Source organism: Anabrus simplex, chromosome 1 (genome assembly GCF_040414725.1).
Source record: "Anabrus simplex isolate iqAnaSimp1 chromosome 1, ASM4041472v1, whole genome shotgun sequence".
Lineage (NCBI taxonomy): Eukaryota > Metazoa > Arthropoda > Insecta > Orthoptera > Tettigoniidae > Anabrus > Anabrus simplex.
The window spans coordinates 1,017,028,346-1,017,052,481 of NC_090265.1; the positions used below are offsets into that span (position 1 = coordinate 1,017,028,346).

The 24,136-nt window shown below is 39.6% G+C and overlaps 1 protein-coding gene across 2 annotated transcripts in view; it reads left to right on the forward strand.

Annotated features, from left to right (window-relative positions):
* Positions 1-24,136, forward strand: part of Rbcn-3A (Rabconnectin-3A) — a 732,274-nt gene that overhangs the window by 149,169 nt on the left and 558,969 nt on the right. For both annotated transcript variants that reach the window (XM_067136957.2, XM_067136958.2), the window contains exons 14-15: positions 1,594-1,738; positions 4,897-5,046. In XM_067136957.2, coding sequence (XP_066993058.2) covers positions 1,594-1,738; positions 4,897-5,046 — 295 coding nt within the window. The remainder of the gene's footprint in view (positions 1-1,593; positions 1,739-4,896; positions 5,047-24,136) is intronic.

The window sequence follows — 24,136 nt, forward strand, 5'->3', positions numbered from 1 at the left end:
ACAGTGTTGTTCAGTTTTTCAGGAATGACAGTTGCAACACCATTTCGACTCATATCATCTCTTCTTGAAAAGTATACAGTATTCCTTCCATGAGTTACAAAATGTCCATATCCTTTCCAGTGAGTCTGACTAGGGCAAGGATATCCACATCATGTGAACTAATTTCTCTTTCTATTATTGCAAGTTTCCATGGCTGCAGGGCACCACGGACGTTCCATGTTGCAATTCTAATGACTCTCGTAGAGAATTCACTGTAACTGGTTAAAATAGGGGCTTCTCTTAATCCTGTCTCCTCTGGAGATCCGACTGGAAGACTTACTCTGGAACATTTGGAATTAAGCAAAGCCATCATGGGGTTGTCGAGGGAAAAGTACAATGGTGGTTTCCCGTTGCCTTCCACTGCCCCCAAATCCATTGGCTCACCGACCCAGTTTACCGCTGGGGTTGGTTACCCAGCCTTCCACTGTGTTGCTTGGCTTAACAGGGGCACCACGATTAGGTCAGAAAATTGGAGGATTGAGGTGAGAGAGGGTAAAAGAACTCTCTTGTTGAGTTCTTATATTCGCATCACACCCCCCATTTTGCCAGAGTCTCAAGATTATTGTGGAGACTCCATAGGTTACTTCCCGGGGCCCTTTATATATCTAATCCAAGGTAAATACATAATACAGTAAAACCTGCCTATACCAGAAACCTGTAAAAACAGAAAATTCAGAATGGAGGAATTTCCTATGTAAAATAAAACTTCAGAACGGAATGGTGCTTAACACAGAAATGGAAACATTTTTCAGTGCCATTTGTGTGAATAACAATTCAAGGATAGCTGCTACTAATCTCTATCAAATTACAGTAATTTAATTTTGAAATGAGGATAACAAGCAAGCATTATTTAAAATAACTTGGTATACTCAGACTTCTAAGAACCAGTAACCTCACTATCAGTGACTGCCTTCTTCAGAGACCCTGGAAGATTCCATAGAATTCTTGGCAGAGTACTTTCTCTTTTGTGCTAAAAACGATTACAAAAAGTTCTTGAACCTACTGGACTGTAAATAGTGTTTCATTAATACCTTTATCCCTCTTGCAATGTGCACTGTAGGGTAATTGTAGTTCATACTCAGTTGTGTGCTGGCTAGCAGTTTGTGGAGTATGAGTGGAATAGAACTGTGAACTGTTGTGTTTTCTTAATTTAGTTTCATACTGTATTTTTGATACAGTAAAAAATGTCTTTGAAACATAAGATGCTAGAAACTAAGAGAGACTGCAACCACACGAGTTAATTCAGGGAATAAAACTAACTTTTTTTCTTCCACTTTTCGTGTTACCAGGCGAAGAAAAAAAAAACTAGAATGTTCACTTTCTGGTTTAGGCAGGTTTTACTGTATGAGGCAAAAAATTTGAGGTTTACAGACAGAATTGTAATTTGCTTAATGTAGACTTACTTGTGAACAATAGTGACTGACTTTACCTGTGGCTTAATTCCATTGTCACATTTCTGTAGCCAAATATTACTGCCAGTACTCCACTTCTTTAAAGAGCTATTTACAGAACATATATATATTTAATCTACCTTTGATTTATTGTTGATTTCAGCACTACTCTTGGTAACTTGTCCAACTCTCCCAGTGCATGCTTTGTGGCATCAGACGGCAAGAGTCTCAGAGTCTATCAGGCTGTTATAGACGCCAGGACATTATTAGCTGAAGTCTCTAGTTCTGAACGTAGGAGTAGAATGATGGTGAGTTTATTTCTTCCTCACTTAAAATTTCTTAGTAAATGCTCAGGTAAGAAAGCTAGCAGGATTGAACTCTGGTCCAGGGAAGCACCCTGCCATAGCATTAGATAACTGCTCCTTTTTCCCATTCTTTTGTCTGTTTTTCCCTGACTCCCCTTGCACAGCATCTGCTTGTCAACAACATCCTTCATTATTCTATGAAGGCTGCAGCCGAAAAATTTTGGACCCATGTTTATCTCTTATGTGTACTCTATCCACATGGTCTTACATGGTAAGTTGCTGCTCTCCATCTGTTTCCTAGATGTATATACATTTTCTTTATATGGCATATACAGTACTTGCCTAGTGCTTAAATAATTTAAGTGGTCTGTGGACTGAATGTTGAATCCTCTGTAATGAAGATGTATGTTTGTACTTCCCCATGTCGGCAAACATTCAGTTTTCAAATCAATGACAAGGATAGTCATTAGAACTAATACGAGAAATGAAGTGTGGTGAAAGTAGTGAGTTAAAATATCAGAATGATAGCGTGGTGAGTTTGGAGCCTATTTAGGAACAGTGTTCTTTGTGAATAATTAATTCACCGATTGAGTTAGCTCTGTGGTTAGGAGCGCACAGCTGTGAGCTTGTATTCGGGAGATAGTGGGCTCAAATCCCACTGTTGGCAACCCTGAAGATGGTTTTCTGTGGTTTCCCATTTTCAACTCGCATTATGGCCACGGCCGTTTCCTTCCCACGCCTAGCCCTTTCCTATCCCATCGTTGCTGTAAGACCTATCTGTGTCGGTGCAACATAAAAACAAATTGTAAATAATGAATCCATTTTTAGGTCATTCATAGATAGTGCATTAGTATAGAGAAAAGTTCCAGGTGGGAACTACACGAGAGGCACCAGTCATTGGGAAGATGGATACTGACATTCTGTGAGCTGGAGAGTGGAGTGTTAGAAGTTTGAATTGATATCGTAAGTTACAAAATCTGAAAAGGGAAATGGATAGATTAAAGTTAGATGCAGTTGGTATAAGTGAAGTACATTGGCAGGAAGAGCAGGTGTTTTGGTCAGGTGACTACAGAATTATCAACACAAAATCAAACCGGAAAAATGCAGGAGTTGGTTTAATATTGAATAAGAAAATAGCGCAGCTGGTAAGCTTCTATGACCAGCATAGTGAAAGGATTATTGCCAAGATAGACACCAAACCAATGCCCACCACAACAGTGCAGTCTATATGCCTACTAGTTTCCACTCTACCTTGTCGGTTGGTTACAGCTACATTATTCAGTGCCAAGAGTTATGTCCTAGTTGCTGAAGGAGTTCTCAATAGCTGTTACATTACGTTTGGTGTCCATCAGAGTACTCCTCTGATCATCCTTCTGGCAGACCTGCACCAACTGATACACTGGATCCTATTCTACACTGACATTATTTCATCTGATGGAATGACACAATATGGGCTGCAACTCAACAAAATGAAAACGGCATATGTGACCCACCAGGAATCGGAACAATCCAAGTTGATGGGGAGGACTTGCTGTAAGTAATGAAACGTGAATATCATGGGTCTGTGATGGCCAAGTCATTGATGACTGAATGCAAGGATTAAGGCAGCCTGTATGGAAACAGCTTCTGGAAAAATAAATCAGAGAGTAGATTAAAAGGAATTGCAGAACCTTTATTGGAAGAGGAACAGTATGGTTTTAGGCCCAGAAGAATGACTGCAGACCTTATCTTTGTTGTCAGGATGTTAATGGAGAAGCGCTGGGAAAAAGGGAAACCATGAAACAACACATTCCCAGAACCGAGCTGGTGAATATGAAAGTGGAACGAGACATGTTTAAGAAGGCATTTGTAAGCTGTGCAGGAGGAAAAGACATTTCAAGAAGGGCAATATGGCTTTTGAAATGGAAGACAAACACTAGACCTTGTTTTCAGTATGAGGCAGTTATTGGAAAAACATTGGGAGTAGGGAAAAGATGTGGTGACGACACTTCTTGATTTAGAAAATACTTACTTTGGTGTACCCAAAGCAAAGGTATGGAAAGTAATACACCAGAAAGGATTTGGTAAACAAATGATAGAATATGTGCAAGCAATGTAGAAATTTTGTTACAGCAGTGTCCACACACATGAGGGGAGGATAGAGTGATTTTGGAATGAAATTGGTCCATGATAAGGAAGTGTGGTGTCACCACTGTTGTTCATAATGTTTATGGACAAAATTGTGAAGGAGACAAAGGTGAAATATAGGCACGGGCAGCTGAAGGTCATGCTGTTTGCAGATGGTATTGTGGTGTGGGGAGGAAACACGGAAGAACAAGAACAGAGAAAAACTCAACATGGTGAGAGAGTTTGTTGAAAGTTATGGAATGAAAATCAATGTGGAAAAGATTAGGATGATGGTCTTGACCAGAAGAGAAAGAGAAGGGAAATGAATTTTAAAAATAAAGGGACAAAACCTCTAAAATGTGGAGAGAAGTACTTGGGAAGTGATCTGATTCAGGATGCTGGGGTAGGCATGGAGAGTTGTACACAGATTTCACAGGGAAATGCAAGGTACCAAAGTGTGAAAAACTTAGTGTGGAAGAAGGAAGTACCACTGAAGTATCAAGAGGTGATGCATAAAATGTACTACTGCCCAATACTGACTTAATGAAGCAGAGACCTGTACATTGACAAACAGGCAGGTGAATAAAATCCAGGCCAGTGATCTTAAGTTAGAAGAGGTAGCATGCAAGAAGAGGTTAAACAACAGTTACTCATACGCCGTCAGATACAGTCTTGTCCTTTCCCATCCAATGAGTGCAATCTGTGTGGACACATGTTTCTTGCTAGAATTGGCTTGTTTATTTTGAGTGCTAGTGGATTGCAAGCAGGGTAGTTTGTATACTCAGAAATGAGTAGCAGCCAACAACGATGACCTTAAAAGTATATTCTAGCTTTTCTTTCATTCTTCTCTTAAATGAAACTATTTATTTTGTTTATGCAAAATTATAGAAATGGTTAAATATACAGTTGCTGCAAACTGTTAAACTGTGAATTTCTCAGAATTCAGTCCTGAAAGCAAAGCGGGAATTTACTTATACTTTATTTTGTGTCATACTACATTTAATTTCCTATTATTTACCTTATAAGCTCTGGAATATGTTTTTTCTGTGTTTTAGGATTCAATGGTTAGTCTTTCTACTGATACTTCTTCAGATGATGGAATGAAACATTCATCACTCCATGATAAGATTAAGATAGTGTCTCAACAGTCTACTGCCAGACCAGGATGTGTTATTCAGTTGGATGCCATTTCTGATGCAACTCATGTAAGTGATTTGATTGTATAATTTTCATTGAATTTTGTTTCTCCTTGCTATTTCTATAGAAATGGAAAGGAAAACTACGGGTATTTTCAGAAGGGAGAAATCATTGATATGGAACTATGCTATACATTATTTTGGAATGAAGTGCGATTTATTTTTGTAATGTACCTAACATTTCCTTATTGTTTATATATCCCATGAAAATCAAATTATTCTTTTCTTCTTATCCATTGTCTTTTTGCACTCCTGTGGGGATCAACCTTTCTGGAGAGTTGCTTCCACTTAACTCTGTCTCAAACATCTTCCTTTAGTTCTTTTTCTTTCTAGTCCTTGTTGATGCAGTACAGCTATTTCTTTTTTGGTTTTCCATATTGTCTGGTGCCCTCTATCTACATTCATACAGCCAACCTTTTTATCAACACAATCATCCCTTCTCATCAAATGGCTGTACCATTGCAGTCCTCTTTCTTGGATCTTTTTGGAAATTTCTACTACCATAGTACTGACCTGTATCCTCTCGTTTCTGATCTTGTCCATCCTGGTGACACCACACATTCATCTCAGCATTTTCATCTCTGACACTTCCAGTCTGCTCTCTTGCACACTCTTAATCACCCATGCCTCTGTACCATACAACAGTGCAGGTCTGATAGCTGATTTATAGAACTTTCCTTTCAATTTCAGATTTTACCTTCTATCCCAAAGCATTCCCGACATCCTTCTCCAGTTCATCCATCTAGCCTTTGTCCCTTGGTGTATTTCTGAATCCAAGCTGCCATTCATAGTCGTGTTGGATCCTAGGTACTCTAGTTTTAAGACTTCTTACCTTCCATCAGGACCAACCCTCCTCCATTCTCACAAAAAATGAGGTACTCTTTCCCACTCCCTTCCAGAGCCCTCCTTCATGTTTCCATTTTATGCTACAGTGGAACCTCGATTCTCCATTTTTGGGGGGACCACAGGAAAGAAACGTAAGATACGGGAAAACAGAAAATCCAGGAACAAATTAAAACCATCAACAATTTGGTTAAACATCACAATAATTAAATGCGTATAATTATAATCTAACAAACACCCCTAAAACAAACCAAACTACAGCCCTAATGGGCCTTGGCCTACCAAGCAACCGCTGCTCAGCCCGAAGGTCTGGAGATTATGAGGTGACACCATGGTCAATATGACAAATCCTCTTGGCCGTTATTCTTGGCTCTCTAGACCGGGATCGCAATCTCAATGTTCGATCATATAAGCTGTTGGACCTAGAATCAGCCCTTGTATCCAGGCAAAAATGCCTGACATGGCCAGGAATCGAACCGAGGGTGTACGGGTGAGAGGCAGGCAAGCTGGACCGCACGGCGGGCTTCAGACATTAATTAAGAGTTACAAATCTCGATACTTTACATTCATTTTTACCAGGAAAACTTCGTCAGTTTCACTTGAAAATTTCTTTCATGTCAGCACTTTGATCAGCCAAGCTCATCAAAGTATCTAAATAAATAACGTCAAGCCAAACAATCAATCAATCAGTCAGTCAATCACTACTGATCTGCATTTAGGGCAGCCAACAATCGATCGCAAGTAGTTTTTAATTCTCTCATCTAATCAAATAAAGCACATCAGATAAAAAGGTGCCCAGCATGATGGCAAAATCCTTTTTGTAATTTGGTCACCAGTATGCTGTTTGTATTAAGTTTCTGAAATCTTGCACTGTGTAAATTAGGCCTACACCGACTTTGAAAGGTTTTGAACTGAAGAATATGGTTTTGAATGTAAGTATAGATTCTCAAAAGTTCTCCAATGCATTAAATATTAAATTCTGCATGTCACTAATCACAAGCAGATTGTAAGGAGAAAATTAACCCATCAAAACTCCAAAAATTTCGGTTTATTCATGACCTAAAGCTCCAGCGACCGCTGCTCAGCCCGAAGGTTGGCAGGTTATGAGGTGACACCATGGTCATTGTGACACATCCTTTTGGCCATTATTCCTGGCTCTCTAGACCGGGATCGCAATCTCACTGTTCGATCACATAAGCTGGTGGACCTAGAATCAGCCCTTGTATCCAGGCAAAAATGCCTGACGTGGTGTGCTTGCTGCACATGCCAGTGCGAGTGGGAAATGATATAAACTTTTTAAATGTTATGTTGTGCAAATAAAATGAATGCTGTTTTTATAAGGACATTTTAACATAAAAACGTAAACATAAAAGTCTCAGTCTTATATTAGGACCAAAACAGTAATAGCTTCATATATGTAAAGTGCAAAATCTCTTCTGGTCTCGAGAATGTAATCTTATCCGATCATATTAAAATACTAGATTCGTGTTAGGAAGGAGCAGTTTCAATCCCTGTGTGAAAGCCCAGTGACTGCAGTATATTATATAGTGTCCTGTGGGAAGTGCCAAAAACCTATTAGGTAATACAACAGAAAAAAGTAAAAAACAAAGATCTAATGGTTTCCACACCAAAGTTAATAAACAATGTTAATGAACAAAGTTAATAAACAATGTTAATGAAAACAATTTCAAGGTGTTACTTAATAAACTTTTTTTAACAAACGTCTTCAAAAATTCTGTCCACTCCAAAATGCTACTTTTGAGGTTACAATGGATAGGGTCAGGAAGAAGAAAATACAGTTGCAGCTTTCATTATTTTAGTGGGCACAATTCGACGCATGCGCAGATGCAAAGTGTGTCAGAGAAAAATGTTGGAAAGGCGTTAAGAATTAAGTTTGGAGAGAACACTCATATGCTTACAATATTGTGAGATTAGTTACATGTAAAGATAACACTTATGTTGAAACTTTTTTAATTCATGATGAAGCAGGCTTTCAAATTTTTTTTTGAAAATGTTCCGACATGACTTTCAGTTCTTGTTGACAGTAATTGGGCCTGAAATTGCAAGAAATTATACAGATTATCACAAAAGCCGGCGCCACTAATGACAGACTATTTTTTTATAGGTGTAAGTTTAAGATTCTAAGCAGCTGATGACTCAGGCATTTCAGTTATATACGTATTTGTCTACAGTATCAGAACAAGTAATTTCAGTTATTGTGCCTGAGGTGTTTGAAGCTTTATACAGCATTATCAAGGAATTGGTAAAGGTACAATGTAAATAAAATCTTCATTTAACCTAGTTAGGATAGTATTACTGTATTTTGTTGATGATATACAATTGATTATCGCAGGTTAGGTTATTCAGCGAGGAGCAAAGCTGGAAATTAAACTGCATTAGAATGCAGGTAAAAGAATATCAGACAGAATTAGGGTCTGTTCACACATATCCGTGACGTGTCAGTTGCGTGACATACGTGATGTCTCTGTGATGACTATCCACACCTATCACTATTGTTTCAATTTCAGTTCAGTGATTGTCGAGATGTCAAAGTTTACGGATGAGGAATTGGCGGCTATTGTTATAATTCTAGAGGAAGAGGAACAGAGCCAGTTTAAAAAAAAATGGAAGTGGGTACATGAAGCATGGCAGAATAGAGAAGGTGATGGCGAATTTGCTACCCTGTACAGGGAACTAATTGATGATGAAACTGTTGTGAATATCTCAGAATGTCTGAAAATTGTTTTAACATATTGCCGAGTAAACTGAAATTTCATTTAAAACGACGGGACACCCGTTGGAAAAAGGCAATGACACTGAGAGAATGGTTTACAGTTTGTCTCGGTTAAACAGATATTTACTTAACCACACACATTGAACACACAAAGATTTGTAGTACGTAAGTTTACTGAAAATCTTGAAAAATAATTAGTCAATAAGGAATTGTCTGTGCTGTTTGGAATTGCCATACGTGGAGATGAGTTTTGTTGATCTTGAAATTTAATAATTTAATAGAGAAATGCACACTCAAGTTCGAGCATTAAATAAATTTCACATTTCAGTCTTTGCTATAGTCTGTAATTGTCCTGGTTGTTTTCGTGCAAGTTATGATGTGGTATCTACTACACTTCTGCTCACACAAAGTGCACTTACAATCTTCGTCTGGCTCATGGAACTTCTGGTTTACGCATATCTTGTGGTGAAACCCATGTATGGAGAGTCGTGTTATCACGTGGCGCTGTGTGTTGCACTCTCTAGTCCATCTATCGTCCGTCATCGCTGGTGAGGTGTAGAAGTCTAGGTCAATTTCACTTTTCTTCCTTTCCCTGATGTTTACTAGTGCCCTGCTTGCTTCCGTTGATTGTAGGTAGAATTGTGATCGTATGTCTTCTATGAAATACGTCTCCCACATCATTTCGTATACCATCCGGGATGGCGCTGTCTTTCCAACTCGGGTAGTCCTCTTCATGAACATTGCTTTTATTCTTTCTATTCTCATCAGGTCTCCGATCTTCGGCTTTTCCCACATGATCTCAATTCCATATATTATCACTGGCGCTACTGTCGTCTTGAAAAGTCTCATCGCCGTGCTGATTGATAGGTTTGAAATGTTTTGGATGCTGTATGAGGCTCTGATTGCTGCTGCCGTTCTTTCTAGAATATGTATACCAAAGGACGCTGCCGTTGTCTGTAGTGTTATTCCCAAATATTTGTAATTTCGTACCTTTTGTATTGGTTTTTGGTGTAATGTTATGTTGTCTTTGGGCGTTAATTTCACACCTTTTCTGAAGGTCATTTGTACTGTCTTTTCTTCATTTATCTGTAGGCTGTTTTCCTCCGCCCAGGTCTCTAGTCTGTGGACTACACTTTGCACCTCCTCCTTTTCTTTCGCTCCGATCAGCATGTCATCTGCGTATAGGATCAGCTCTACTTTTGATCCTTTCTCTACTATGCGGTTCACATCTGCTGTATAAATGTTGAAAAGTGTGGGACTCATGGGATCCCCTTGCATAACTCCGTTCGTCTGTATTATGGCTTCAGAAATTTCTACGTTGTTGTTTATTCGGATTATGTTCCTCTGTAGACATGCTTCAACTATTCTCACTAGTGGGTCTCTCTCGCCGATTGTCAATTTCATTTTCTCGATTAGCTTTCGCCTGTCGATTGAGTCAAATGCCTTCTTGAAATCAACAAATACCGCGTGATATTTCCCTCCTTTGTGTCTTAAGGCTTCTTCTACCTGATTTATTAGGTATTTCACTGCCTGGACCGTGCTCCTGCCTTTCATAAAACCGAATTGATTTTCTGGAATGTACCCACTGAAGGCTTCTAGTAATCTTTCATTTAGTATCTTCGTGAAAACTTTAAAGGATGCATTTTCTAGTGCTACTCCTCTAAATGAGTCTGGTGATGTTCTGCTCCCTTTTCCTTTGAACAGTATCTTTAGAGTCGCTGTGTTCCATCCCTCTGGTATTTTCCCAGTCTGTATACATTTGTTCATTAGGTTTTTCCACAGTTCTTCCATCTCGTCAAGTGAGTCTTTTAAGTGTTCCATGTAAATTTTGTCTGGTCCTGCGGATTTGTTTCTCCCTCCTTGTATTGCTTTCCTAATTTCATACGTTGTTATTGGCTCCAAATCATGTGTGGGTTCTGCTGTTTCTATGTCATATGCTTGCTTTAGCCCTTCCTTATTCAGTATGTTCGAGAAATGATTTTCCCACTTCTCCATATGAATTTCTCCTGTTGCGATTGACGTCTTTTTTTTTCAGCGCTATGTATGGGTCTGATTTTGCTTCCTCGGCTTGTTTCCTTCCTTGTTTCTCTGTATATTCTTTTTTTCTTTTTTATTAGTTCTTTATATTTTTTCCTTTTCTCTGCATATGCTGTTAGGTCGTCTGGGCATCTGTATAATTTTGCTGCATTCAGGGCCTTTAGAGTTGCTTTTCTTTCCTTGTAACACTCTTGGTCAAACCAAGCTTGTGCATGTCTTCTTTCCTTTACTGTTACAGCTTTCGTTATTACTTCAGTGGCTGTTTCTAGGGCTTCTTCTAGTCTTTCTTCTTCTATTAGGTTTCTCACTTTCCCGATGTTTTCCTTGCTTTCTTCTATTGTTTCCCGCTGGATTTTTCTGGTATATATACTTGGCATTTTTGCTTCCTTCCTCTTTTGTTGGATTTCCATACGTAGGCGTGTCATTATAGGTATGTGTTTCCTTATTGGTACTGCCGATGAGTTCCATAGGCCTTCTTGTTTACACAGTTGTAGTTGTACTCCCCTAAAAAACAGTAGGTCGATGGCGCTATGACCGTTCTGTGCAAAGTAGGTTGGTGTTTCTTTTTTGTTTGCTATTCTGAAGCCTTCTTCTTCCAGTGTCTCAAGAAGGATGCAAGTTTTGGTATTTTCTTTGTCTATCCTTCAGTTAAAATCTCCGGCAAGTATTACGTTCCTTTCTGGTTTCGTTTGTTCTATGGCTATAGATATTTTATCCATTATGTTTTCTATAGGTGTATTTGGCTGAATGTAAATTCCTATTATCGTAATTTCTGATGTGATTATTGTGACCATGTTTTCCTCCTTGATGATTCGCTTGACTCCCCCTGCTGGTCTTCCTTCCGTCGGGGTCGCTAGCGTGTGTATACCACAGTAGACTTGCAAGTCCATAGGTTCCGTGAGGAATGTCTCTGTCAGTATCATAACATCTGCGTTGTCTATTGTCTTCTGTGATATGTGGGGTATTGCATTTCTTATTCCATCTATATTCCATAATAATACACTTATTTCCGTGCTTTGTCGAGGTCCCTTCTTCTTTGGCAATTGGGTGAGATGTTTACTGAAGTTCCACCCCTCGTTCTTCCTCCGGTCTCCTATCATATCTCCGAAATCGAAATCTTCTGACTTTTATTCCCTGTGGCCAGAAATCCGCAATCTGTGCATCTTCCAGATAGATGTATGGGAAATCGACCTTAAAAGCTTTTCTGTCTCCCAGTGTATGAAGATCTTCACATTCTATGTGTCCTATAATGTCTATAATGACCTTCGATGTTAGGCCCCTTAAAACAACAAGCAGCATCATCAACCTTTCCAAGAATTTTCTTATATTTGTTGCAGTGGTGCTCTGTTTAAGCCGACCTACGTACAGCCATGCCATTTTTTCTGCCGCTTTTAGTTCACCGTCATCCTTTTGTCTTTGGTTGGTTAAGGGCGATATGTTATTCCCATTGTTTCTCGTTTCCCTTATTGTGTCTCTCTGGCGATTTTGATTTTTTCTTCACATGTACCGGTGCTTGTTTCATCGAATGCATTCTGTGCTGTCCTGACCGTGTGGTTTATTTCTGTTGTAGTTTTGCTTTTTAGTCTTTGGTTAATTTTTTGCTCAATTATTTGATTTAGCTTGTTTTCCAGGAATTCCATTATGTTTTCTAATTTCTCATTTACTGTCTCGACATTTATTGTCGTCTGCTTGACTATAGCGTTATTACGTTTCTTGCCTTGTGTTATTGGGAATGTGGGATTTGCTGCGTGTTATATTCTTCCTTGGTGGTTTTCCTCGTCATCGGCAGATGGTGTGCTGTTCTGATTTTCAGTTGCACTTTCATTTATGCGGCCGAGAGATGACCTTATGTTATTTGTTTCCCCGAATGTTTTCTGGGAACGATCTATACCATCCGAATTGGTGCTCTCTCCGGTAGTTGGCGCCTTTGCTTGGTTGTCTTCCCCTCGTGTTTCTGTTGTTGCGTCTATAGATGGCGCCACCTGTCTCGCGCTGCAGCTTTCGTCCCCTTCTTCCAAGTCAATGCGATGTTTTCTAACCTTTACTGTTGTGTTTGCTTCGAAAATGTCCCCACTATTTCCTGGCTTCACTTTTTCCTCTAATGTTTTTATATATTCTGTTATAGTACTCACTGCATTCAGAATATTGTCTTTGGTGTCCTTCTTCATATATCCTCCCGTTTCAGCTATATTTCGTAGTTTTTGTAGAGCGCTTTTTGCTTGCACTTCCATTATGTCCGCCATTACTATTGGTTAATCTTTAAATGATTATGTATTTTTGTGAAATGCTGGAGTTGGAGAAAGGAGAGGCATAGAAATTGACAAGGACGAATCTTCTGAATGAGATGTTTTTTCATAGGAATGTTGCTCCGTAAGCATCTTCATCTCATACTTCTGTATCAAAGCAAATATTTCAGATTTCACTAAATTTAAGTAATACAGGCTGAGTCTTCAAAGTTGGAGGCACACCAGCTAAAAATGTGTCAACAGGATGTGGGGTTGATGAGGTAGCGGCTCTGTTTTGCTCTTTACCAATTAAGTACTCCAGTAATTTTGCCAAACCACTTTGTTGGAGAGCCACTATCTTTCCTGACTATTTTCCTGAAACTTCAGAATTACTTTTATGCTTTGTGGAAAGTGGCGGGGTTTGAAACTCCTGATTCAAAACTGATTCGTTGGATTCCTCTGTCATCCTGTCTGGTCTCCTCTGTCTTCGTGTTGTTCATCGGCATCGCCTTCTTCGTCCTGTTGACTGTTTATGTTTCCTTTACTTAGCCCCTCCTCGAAATATCTCTTCAAAAAGCTCAACTGTTCAGAATACTTGTAAAGTTTTATCTGTTTTATCCTTTGTCCAGGTTTCATTACAGTTCTCTGCATAATTTCCTATAATTGTTTCTTATGTTATTCCATCTGATTTTGCAACGTGTACGTGAAAAGAAATTTGAGAGACATTAGTTTATTATATACATTATATTATGTACCATTTATATATGAATAAAATGTAATGCTTTTTTTTTTTTTTTTTTTAAACTTACCTAGCTATGGGGGATTCCATACAAACAGTTTCATTTATTTACCGCTTGGGGCATAGCACAGTGCACAAGATTGTCACAGATACTTGCAAGATAATAACAGAAAATCTCATGAATGACATGTTGCCAAATTCTACAATAGCGATATGGAAATCTATTGCTAATGACTTTCGTACACGTTGGAATTTCCTGAATCGTTGGCAAGCATATTACCATCCAAGCTCCCTGAAATAGTGGATCTCTGTGCTTTAACTACAAGAAGACATATTCAATTGTCTTGTTGGCACTTGTTGACATGCAGTACAATTTCACTGCTGTCGTCGGTGCATGTGGCAAAAACAGTGATGGTGGAATTTTTGGAAATAGTAATGCTGCATTGCCAGGCACATCTATTGAGACTCTGCATGTCATTGTGGATGACAAAGCATTTCCTCTAAAAACATATTTAATGCAACTATCCATACCTGCCCTCCCGATGGTATCACCACCTTGACGAAGGCAAAATACATTTTGCCGGGTGTTTTGGAGGCTTGCGTGTTCAAATGATCCTTAGAGCTATGCCGGCGAGAGCATATGCTCCTGGTAGGGCCACCCAAGCCAGACAGGTCTAAGGTGATGATCCAGACTAAGAGTGATACCCTGGTCCTCCAGGTTGGGGGTTGGTACGTGGGGCTAACAACTCCACTACCACAAAACTACATATTGTTCAGAAACCAAATCAAGATAACCGGACGGTCCCAAACTTACGACGACTAAAGCGCGCTAAATGGCAACGATACGGATATATTGGAACATGGAATGTGAGAAGTATCTTTCAGGCCGGGGCTAGTAGAAAATTGGAGGAGGAAGTACTTAAATATCAGATAGATGTGGCAGCATTACAGGAGATAAGATGGAAGACAATCGAGGTGACAGATCTACAGAACTACATTTTGTTCAATAGTGGGGAGGAAGAAAATAGAATAGGAACAGGGTTTATGGTCAAGAAATCGGTCAGTCATAATGTGATTGAATATGAAGCAATAAGCCCCAGACTATGCCGGTTAAGATTGAGAGGGAGATTTGCCAACATATCACTAATTAGTGTCCATGCACCAACAGAGGATGCCGATGAGGAAGAGAAAGAACATTTCTATGAAAAAATGGAGCAAGTATATGACAAGTTGCCCAAGTATGATGTTAAAGTTGTCCTAGGGGATTATAATGCCAAAGTAGGCAAAGAAAAAGAAAACCACCCAGTGGCAGGATATCATAGTAAACACCAAGAATCAAATGAAAACGGGTGGAAATTGATTGACTTTGCCTTTAGCAAGGAGCTGGTGATTAAGAGCACATGTTTTCCCCATAAGGAGATCCATAAAGAGACATGGATATCACCGGATGGTCTAACAAAGAACCAGATAGACCATGTGCTGATAGATGCGCGACATGCCTCCAATATAATGGATGTGAGAAGCATGCGTGGTGCAGACAGTGATTCAGATCACATACTGGTGAGGATCAAGTTCCGAGAAAGACTGGCAATTAAACCCAGGGACAGAGCTGAGCAGAGCAAGATCTATAATGTAGAACTGTTAAGGGATGAGAAGGAGGAAGAGTATAGAGACCGGCTGCAAAGAAAGCTACAGATGGGCAGAAACGGAGATGTGGACATCAACACAATGTGGGAGGAAACCAAGATAGCAATAAATACAACGGCGCAGGAAGTACTTGGAGAGAGATGGAAACAGAGTAGAAATAAATGGTATGACGAGGAAGTGGGTAAGGTTCTGGAAGAGAGAAATCTTGCCCGACAAAGAATGCTACAGAGACCCACTCGAAATAATATTGCAGTTTTTAAAGAGAAACGGAGAATAGCAAAGACATTGATAAGGAACAAGAAAAGAATAGAAGAAAAGGAGAGAGTGGATGAAATGCGGAAGAATTTTGAAAACAAACAAGGCAGAAAATTCTTCCATGGGGTTGGACAAGTAAAGAAGGGATATCAACCCAGAGTGAATATGCTTAAGGATGAGACTGATAGACTCATTGTTGGGAAAGAACGAATTCTGGAAAAATGGGCAAAACATTTCGAAACACTACTTTCTGTCAGACCAATAAATGAAGAAAAAGAAGGATCAGACCGTATGGAAACTTCAGAGAGAGATGAGGAGGATGAATATGGAGATGAGTGTGAGGAGGAAGAGATGGATGAGGAGAATGGAGATGAGGATGAAGACGATATGGGATCACCATCGATTGAAGAAATAAGAGATATTATAAAACAATTGAAGAGCAGTAAAGCCCCAGGGAATGACCTCATAACAGCAGAAATGGTAAAACATGGAGGAGAAGTGTTGGTGAAGAAAATACACGAGATAATTAAAAAGGTATAGGAAACAGGTACAATGCCGGAGGACTGGACACTAGCAAATATATGTCCTATACATAAGAAGGGGTCACACATGCAATGCAAGAATTATCGAGGTATATCCTTACTGAGTATAGTATACAAAATCCTCTCTACAGCCATAACAAAGAGAGTTAGTAGTAGAGCGGAAAGAATTATAGGGGAGTACCAAGCTGGTTTCAGACCTGGAAGATCGACGATGGACCATATTTTCACCATGAGAATGACTCTGGAAAAGACATATGAATACAACGTTCGACTAGGGCATCTTTTTATAGATTTTAAACAAGCCTATGACAAAGTTAAGAGATCGACATTGTGGGAAACAATGAAGGAGTTTAAATTCCCACAGAAGTTAATAAAATTGACTAAGATGACCCTGGAGAACAGCAGAAGTCAGGTAAAAGTGCAGGGAAGTCTGTTAAGATCTTTCAGAACCGAAGAAGGCCTAAGGCAGGGAGACCCCTTATCACCAGTGTTATTTAATCTAGTGTTGGAGAAAGCTGTAAGATCAGTAACTACTAATCCGGGTGGTAATATTTACAATAGACTGATCCAAATTTTGGCTTATGCAGATGATGTGGTGATATCTGCTAGAAGTAACGAGGCACTTACAACTGCCTTGAGGGAGCTGAAAGATGCGGCTGGGTCCTTGGGCTTGGAGATAAGTGACTCTAAATCTAAATATATGGTAACAGAGAGAAATGGAAGGAACACTGAAAAACTCCAAGTGGATGGTTACACCTTTGAAGCAGTAGATAGCTTCACATATCTTGGCTCAGTAATAACATCAGAAAATAAAGTTGAGACAGATATTGTAAATCGAATTAAGGCTGCCAACAGATCCTACAGGGCACTGAATCCCCTTCTGAGAAGTAAAAACTTAAGCAGGAAATTAAAACTGACTCTCTACAAAACAATAATTAAACCAGTGCTTATGTATGGGAGTGAGGCATGGGTATTGACCGAGGCCACAGAGAGGAGATTAAATGTGTGGGAAAGGAAAGTACTGAGGAAGATATTCGGACCGGTGAAGGAGGGAGATTTATGGAGAATCAGAACAAATGAAGAAATAAGATTATTGTATAAGGAGCCGGACTTGGTGACATCAATCAAAATGAGACGAATTGGATGGCTGGGGCATGTACAACGGATGGAGGAGGGAAGACTTCCAAGGAAAGCACTGACAGGACACCCTGGGGGCAGGAGAAGGAGAGGTCGGCCCCAGATGAGATGGCTGGAGGATGTGGAGACTGATCTGAGGACCGTTGGAGTCAGGAGGTGGCGTAGGCGTGCTGAAGACCGGGATGACTGGAGAGCTGTGGTCAAGGAGGCCAAGGTCCTTAAAGGACCGTAGAGCCATGGAGTAAGTAAGTAAGTAAATCCATACCTGCGGCAAAACTTGAATCATTCTAAACTTATCTTCAACTACTGCCTATGTTGTGACGGAAGGATTGTTAAGAATACAATTGCCATTTTGGCCCAAAAATTTAGAATTTATGACAGGCGAATTAAGGCCAAACCAGAAAACATAGATTACGTAGAACTTCCAACCTGTATTCTACATAACTTCCTCAAAAAATATAATCCAAATGCGTTTACAAGCGAACGAACTACAATTGAACGTACAGAAGAGACAAAACTTGAAACTTTGCCTATGCAGGCTGGAAATTCAACAAGACTGCTTTCATGTATGAGAAGTGTTCAAGGATTACTTCACTTCAGATGCTGGATCTGTTCCATGGCAAGAAGAGAGAATCAATGCATGATGGAAGGTTTCCTAAGGTGGTGATATACTGGGAGCCATACATGTAAAAATATTGTATGTACGCTATTTGTAAGAACTGATTGGTTGAAGAAATACATAGAAATGCAGGAACCATGTAATGAATATTGATAAATTGTATTTTGATATAGATTGTACTTTCTATACATGACCTAATCACTTCACTCAATATGTCAAATTGAAAATATAAATAGTTTATGCATGTACAATACTTAAATACAATAGGTACTTACCATCTGCGTTCATTTCCTTTCCTATTTTATTCCAAATATTGTTTTTGAAACTGCTGTCCATGTATTTCAGTTGTGATAAATCATAAAGAACAGGATGATTGCAAACCAGTTGTTCATCATTCATTTTATATTCACAAGCGTGTACAGACTTCACAGCAGAACATGTCCGTAAAATGACAGAAATATCGTTGGCGACAATACTCAATATCACGGAACGGATACTGCTCTGATACTGACGCAGAAAATACGGCACTGTGCCGGACAAGTGTGGACACGACAGTCAGATTCAAAGGAACAATATGAATCATCACCGACACTGATGCAACTTCACGGAAATGACACATCACAGCACTGACACATCACGGATATGTGTGAATAGACCTTTAAAGGTACTGTACATTAGGACTTTCGCGTGCGATTTGATAGTCTCTTTTTAAGAGAAATAAGAAATCATTGTATTCCGTGCTATGAATTTGTGTGTTCTAATTGCGTCATTGCACGTGTGCGAACCAAAATGTTAGCAAAAACGTGAAAAGTTAATGAAAAGTTTCCTTCACAAAAATTAGATATTTTGTTTACCAACATGCTCGAAAAGTTAGTGAACACGCTGTTTTGTTTTCCATAAATGTTCATGAACATTGTTTATTAACAGTGTTTATTAACAAAGTTAACAAAAACATCTTGGTGTGGATGAACCTAAACCCTCGACATAATGTAGATGTTTTATAAGTACGAACATGTGATGAAACTCGTTCTGTCTTCAATTAGAGCTGTCGGAATACGCTCTGTCTCCTTCCAAGTACTGTGGCCACTCTGATTTATGATTTCCGAGGATTCAGTAAATAATACCAGCTGAATGCAATGTTAAGATGGTCCCTTAAGCAAGTTAACCACTGATTGTTTTCCCAGTACAGTACTTGCTCTAATTAGCGCAATGATGGGACGCTAACGTCAAAATCCATAGATATGTCGTAGCCATTCTACCGTGAGATACTTTTTCTTGAAAAACGCTTCATCGAGGATTTAGCGTTGATGGGACTGAAATTTCTGGACGGTTGATTCGGGAAGCGTTTCTTCGAGGAACTGATAACGTAGGACTTTTACAACATGATTTAATTAGGATATTCACGAGACCATATAATTTGAACAAATAATCTGGAAAAATGTAGTTCCCGGGAAGGGATGATTGAGGTTCCACTGTACTCCCTCTCTACTATTGCTGCAGTCCACTATGTCAGCAGCAGCATGAGGACTGTTCTCTGAAGGTCTCAGGCAGCACATCCATCTCCAGCTCAAAGAAACAAGGGCTTAATAAAAAACTCTGGTGCAGACCCCACATTTACAGGCAGCCACCTGGTCACTCTAACATGGGTCCTTATTCTGAGTCCTAGCTCCATTACACATATCCTGAACAAGGCTAACTTCCTTTTTGGGGCACACCCTTTCTCCTCATGCACCTCCAGACTTCTTGCAATGGTATCCTGTCATATGCTGTTTTTAAGTCAATGAGTACCATCCTTTTCTCTTGATACCGTATTTTCTCGCATAATTAACTCTCTTGCATAATTTACGCATCCCAATATTTTAGGGTCCAAAGTGGAGAAAAAGAAATGTTCACATATTTGACACAACCACTTCTTTGAACATCCATCACGCAGCTCTGGATGCGTTTTGAAATAAAGATGTCAACTACTCAGGTAGCAGCCTTCCTATTGCAAAACTGGGCCTTCCAAATACTGGGCAACGAACTGTTATCAGCTGGTACAAAATACCACCAAAGAGGATGTAATAATACCACTGCACTCTTTCAGTTCCTTTCCATAAGATAGTGTCTAATAATGTTCTGACGTTCCATGCACCAGTAGTGATGAATGTAGATTTTTTCTTTCATGATTTCGACCGCAAGTTGGGGTAGCCCTCTGAGTGCGGTTTCCCAGACAGGTTTTGAAAATGACTACTGATGTTTAGCCCACATTTTCTAGGGCTTTCCCCATTCAGGGCAGGCAGCGGTGGTCGTAAATAGGTCTGCCCAGTCACAGATGCAGGACCAGATCTCTGAGTAGTCACAGGGTCTCAGGAAGGCAACTATCACACATCTGCTGCCAATGTGCAGGTCCAGACTAGAAGCTTGCAGTTTACCCAAACCTGCTTCTCTCATCTTTATCCTATCGCCATTGGGCTTTGAGGAACAGCAGGAGAGAATTCCATAGACACGAGTTTGTTTAAGGTGGATCGCAACTTGCCGGGGAGTGACCCGCATGCTATAGTCCTGGAGCCATTCACTGCGGCATATATAGCATGGGACATGCAGTTTCCAGCCCCAGAACTGCAGTGGACTGTCACAAACTCAGAGTACAATTGAATACAATCTGGCATGTCCTTTTCCACCTCTACAGCCGTTGGGAACTAAGAAATAAGAGCTTCCTCCTCTGCCTGTATTGCTGTTGGGTCAGAACACACTGGATTTTAGTGGCATTTCCTCCACTGAGGGACCATCACCCAATCCTAAGCAGGCTTCTCCGCCCGAAGCTGTTGGCCTACCTTAGGGGGTCGAGTTATTTACCGCCGCTCAACACTCGATGTTAGCTGTTTTTACAAGGTGGTTGCCAACCCAGCTAACCCTCCTCCTTTCTCATTCCGGGCTTGGGACTGGACAGCAGTGGGGTAAGTGTACAACCAGACTTTTCAAGTTGCTTTGTTATTGGCTTTCTTTCACTTATAACATAAACACTTATACGAATTGTCAAAGATTTTAAAAAAAGATGACATTGAAATAGCTTATAGAACTAACAATAATAACAAAATATTATTTAATTCACACAAAGTTCAGTCAACATTGTAGATCAGGTGCCTATATCTTGACCTGTCAGGATTGTAAAAAACAGTACATGACAATCAGGAAGAACGTCAAAAGTTTGATATAAAGAACACATGAATGCAGTGAAACGCAGAAGATATTCGGCTATGTGCAAACATATGCATAATTACAATCATAGTATTACAAATGTAGAAAAGGATGTGAAATTCCTGTATACAGTTGAGGAAGGGAATTGTATGAATGTCTTGGAGAAACTGTTTATCTACTTGTTGCCAAAAGGTAATAGTGACTTAAATTTGAACGAAATTTTGGCAGAAGAACTTGTTGTTAAAATTGGCAAACTCATGATTTAAAAAATAAAAAAATAAAATAAAAAATAAAATTAAATAATAATGAATCTACCACTTTTTTCCATGTAACATTTTCGAACACTCTTCCAATAATAGTTAAGAAATCACAACCCTACTACTTTCCTGTGACCTGCAGTACATCATTAGTCACAGCTGATTTTACATTCACAGTTCTAGAAGAGCAGTGGGTCAACAAGCATTATTTGAATTAGAAACACCGTCAACAATATAATGAAGAACAAGTGTATAATGTTGTCTGAGTGGCCCATTTTATCCTTGAAGATGAGAAAAATAGACATCGTGTAATAGCTGTCTTTCATTTGTTTGTTTTAAGTAATGTTTTTATAATACTGTGGTTGAACGTCTAATTTATCATTCTAATCAAGTCATTGGATTTTGGTAAGTATTATTTCACTAGGGAATTGTTTTCTTGACACATGTACGATTAGATAATATATATTAAACAGCTTTTTGTATAATATTGGCAAGTGGACTCTGTCTCCTGCTTTTCAGTGTAGTTGTTAATTAATAATGAATGTTATTTGCTTTACGTCCCACTAACTACTTTTATGGTTTTCGTAGACGCCAAGGTGCCGGAATTTATTCGCACAGGAGTTCTGTTATATGCCAGTAAATCTATAGACATGAGGCCGACGTATTTGAGCACCTTCAAATACCACCGGACTGAGCGAGGATCAAACCTGCCAAGTTGGGGTCAGAAGTCCAGCACCTCAACTGTCTGAGCCACTTAGCCCAGCTTTCATTGTAGCGAGGTGGTCAGTTCAGACCACTATAGGCCATTAATATGGTCGAGTTTATATAATCTAATTGTTTTCAAGAAAATTCACCTCTCTTGCGTTTTTGACTGTGGTTACCTTCACTAATGATTTCGCACTTAAGTATGGGCCACATGAAGCCATGTGCCATTCTGCAGAAAGCATTTGTAGGCTACAGTTGTATTATTCAGCGTGCTAAGTGCACTTACCCATCTTTGAAATTGGTATGGGCTGCAGTTTATTTATTCAGCCACTGCTTAGATATATTATATGGTAGAACCTAATTTTTCAGCCTCTAAGTGAATAAGACTCAAAGATACCCTTCATTACTCAGTGGGATTGCACGATGTTTACAAGCAAAACAGAATGCTGTGAAACAACGTGAAGCAAAAGCAATAGAAACATGTTTTACATTCTTTTTAATGCTTGTAGCCAACATACAAATTGTACTGCTTGCATATATTAAAAAAATAAAAAAACCATTAAACACATTCTTTTAACATTAATCATTAGGTTGTGTGTTCTCCCAGGATGGTAATGTAGTGAGATTGAATCATGGTGCAGTAAAGCTGATGCAGCGAGCTCGCAGTTGCCATCATGAAATGTATTTTAAAATCATTAGAACGAATGTCTGTCACTGCAGTAGTCTAGGTGTTAGCTGGTGACTTGACGTTCTTTTAACATTAATCATGTACAGTAGTTTTTAACATCTTCACTGAAGATGGCTCAAAAATGAGCCGAAACATGTTTGATTAGAATTACTCCATCCAAAGATGGATATATGTATTAAATAGGAGGATGCAATAAATCCTTTCCACCCCCTGTGGGTGGGGGACAGACGAAGAATACACCCACCGTATCCCCTGCCTGTCGTAAGAGGAGACTAAAAGGGGCAACCCAGGGATGATCGAATTAGAACCATGAGACTATTTGTAATTGGTACCATCAAGCAGGGAACAGCATGGGTTGCTTTTACTTGTGCGTAGCACCACTATGTTAGGTACACAATAGATTTATGATTAGTAGTGACAGTGTGTGAATCTGGATGGGTTTTACAGTACCTGTGATTAATAACACTATATGAGCGACACCATGGGTGAGCGACACCATGGGTCTGCCTTGCCTATGCTTAGTACCCACCATTGTGAGGGACACCATAGGTTTGCATTGCATATAAATGGCGCCGCAATGTGAGAAACACCATAGGTCTGTGTTACATGTGCGTATTACATTACCTGTGAGTAGTATCATAATGTGTGGAATATCGAGAGTCTACTCTACTTTTTATTAGTACCGTAACATGACAAATACCATGGTTCTACTTTCCTAGTGATAAGTACCATTATGAGGGGCCGATGACCTGGATTTTGGACCCGTGTAGACTACTTGTGGGTGGGGGGGAGTCAAACAAAGAATACACCCATGGTATTCCCTGCCTGTCGCAAGAGGCGACCAAGGGATGATTGAATTAGAACCATGAAACTACTTGTAATTAGTAACATCACGCAGGGAACAACATGAGTCACTTTTACTTGCGCGTAGCACCACTATGTTAGGTACACAATAGGTTTATGATTAGTAGCAACAGTGTGTGAATCTGGGGTGGGTTTCCGGCACCTGTGATTAGTACCGCTATATTGCAGAACATCACGGTCTTACGTTGCCTGTAATTTGTACCATCATGTGAGAAAGCCCACAGGTCTGGGCGTTGCCTTCAATTAGTACCACTATATGAGCGACACTGTTGGTCTGTGTTGCCTGTGATTTGTACCCACTATGTGAGTAACACCACGTGATAGTACTGGTCTCTGTGATTAGTACACCTATGTGAGGTGCACCATGGGTTTGCGTTGCCTTAGAGTGGCGCCATTATGTGAGAAACACCATAGGTTTGCATTACCTGTACGGCATACAATACTTAGGAGTAGTACCATAATGTTTGGAACACCGTGAGTTTACGCTACTTTTGATTAGCACCGCAACTTGAGAAATGCCATGGTTCTACTTTACTAGCGATAAGTGCCATTATGAGGGACCGTTGATGTGGATATTGAACCCCTTTAGACAACAAGCATCATCGATTCAGGATTGTGCTTTGGAAG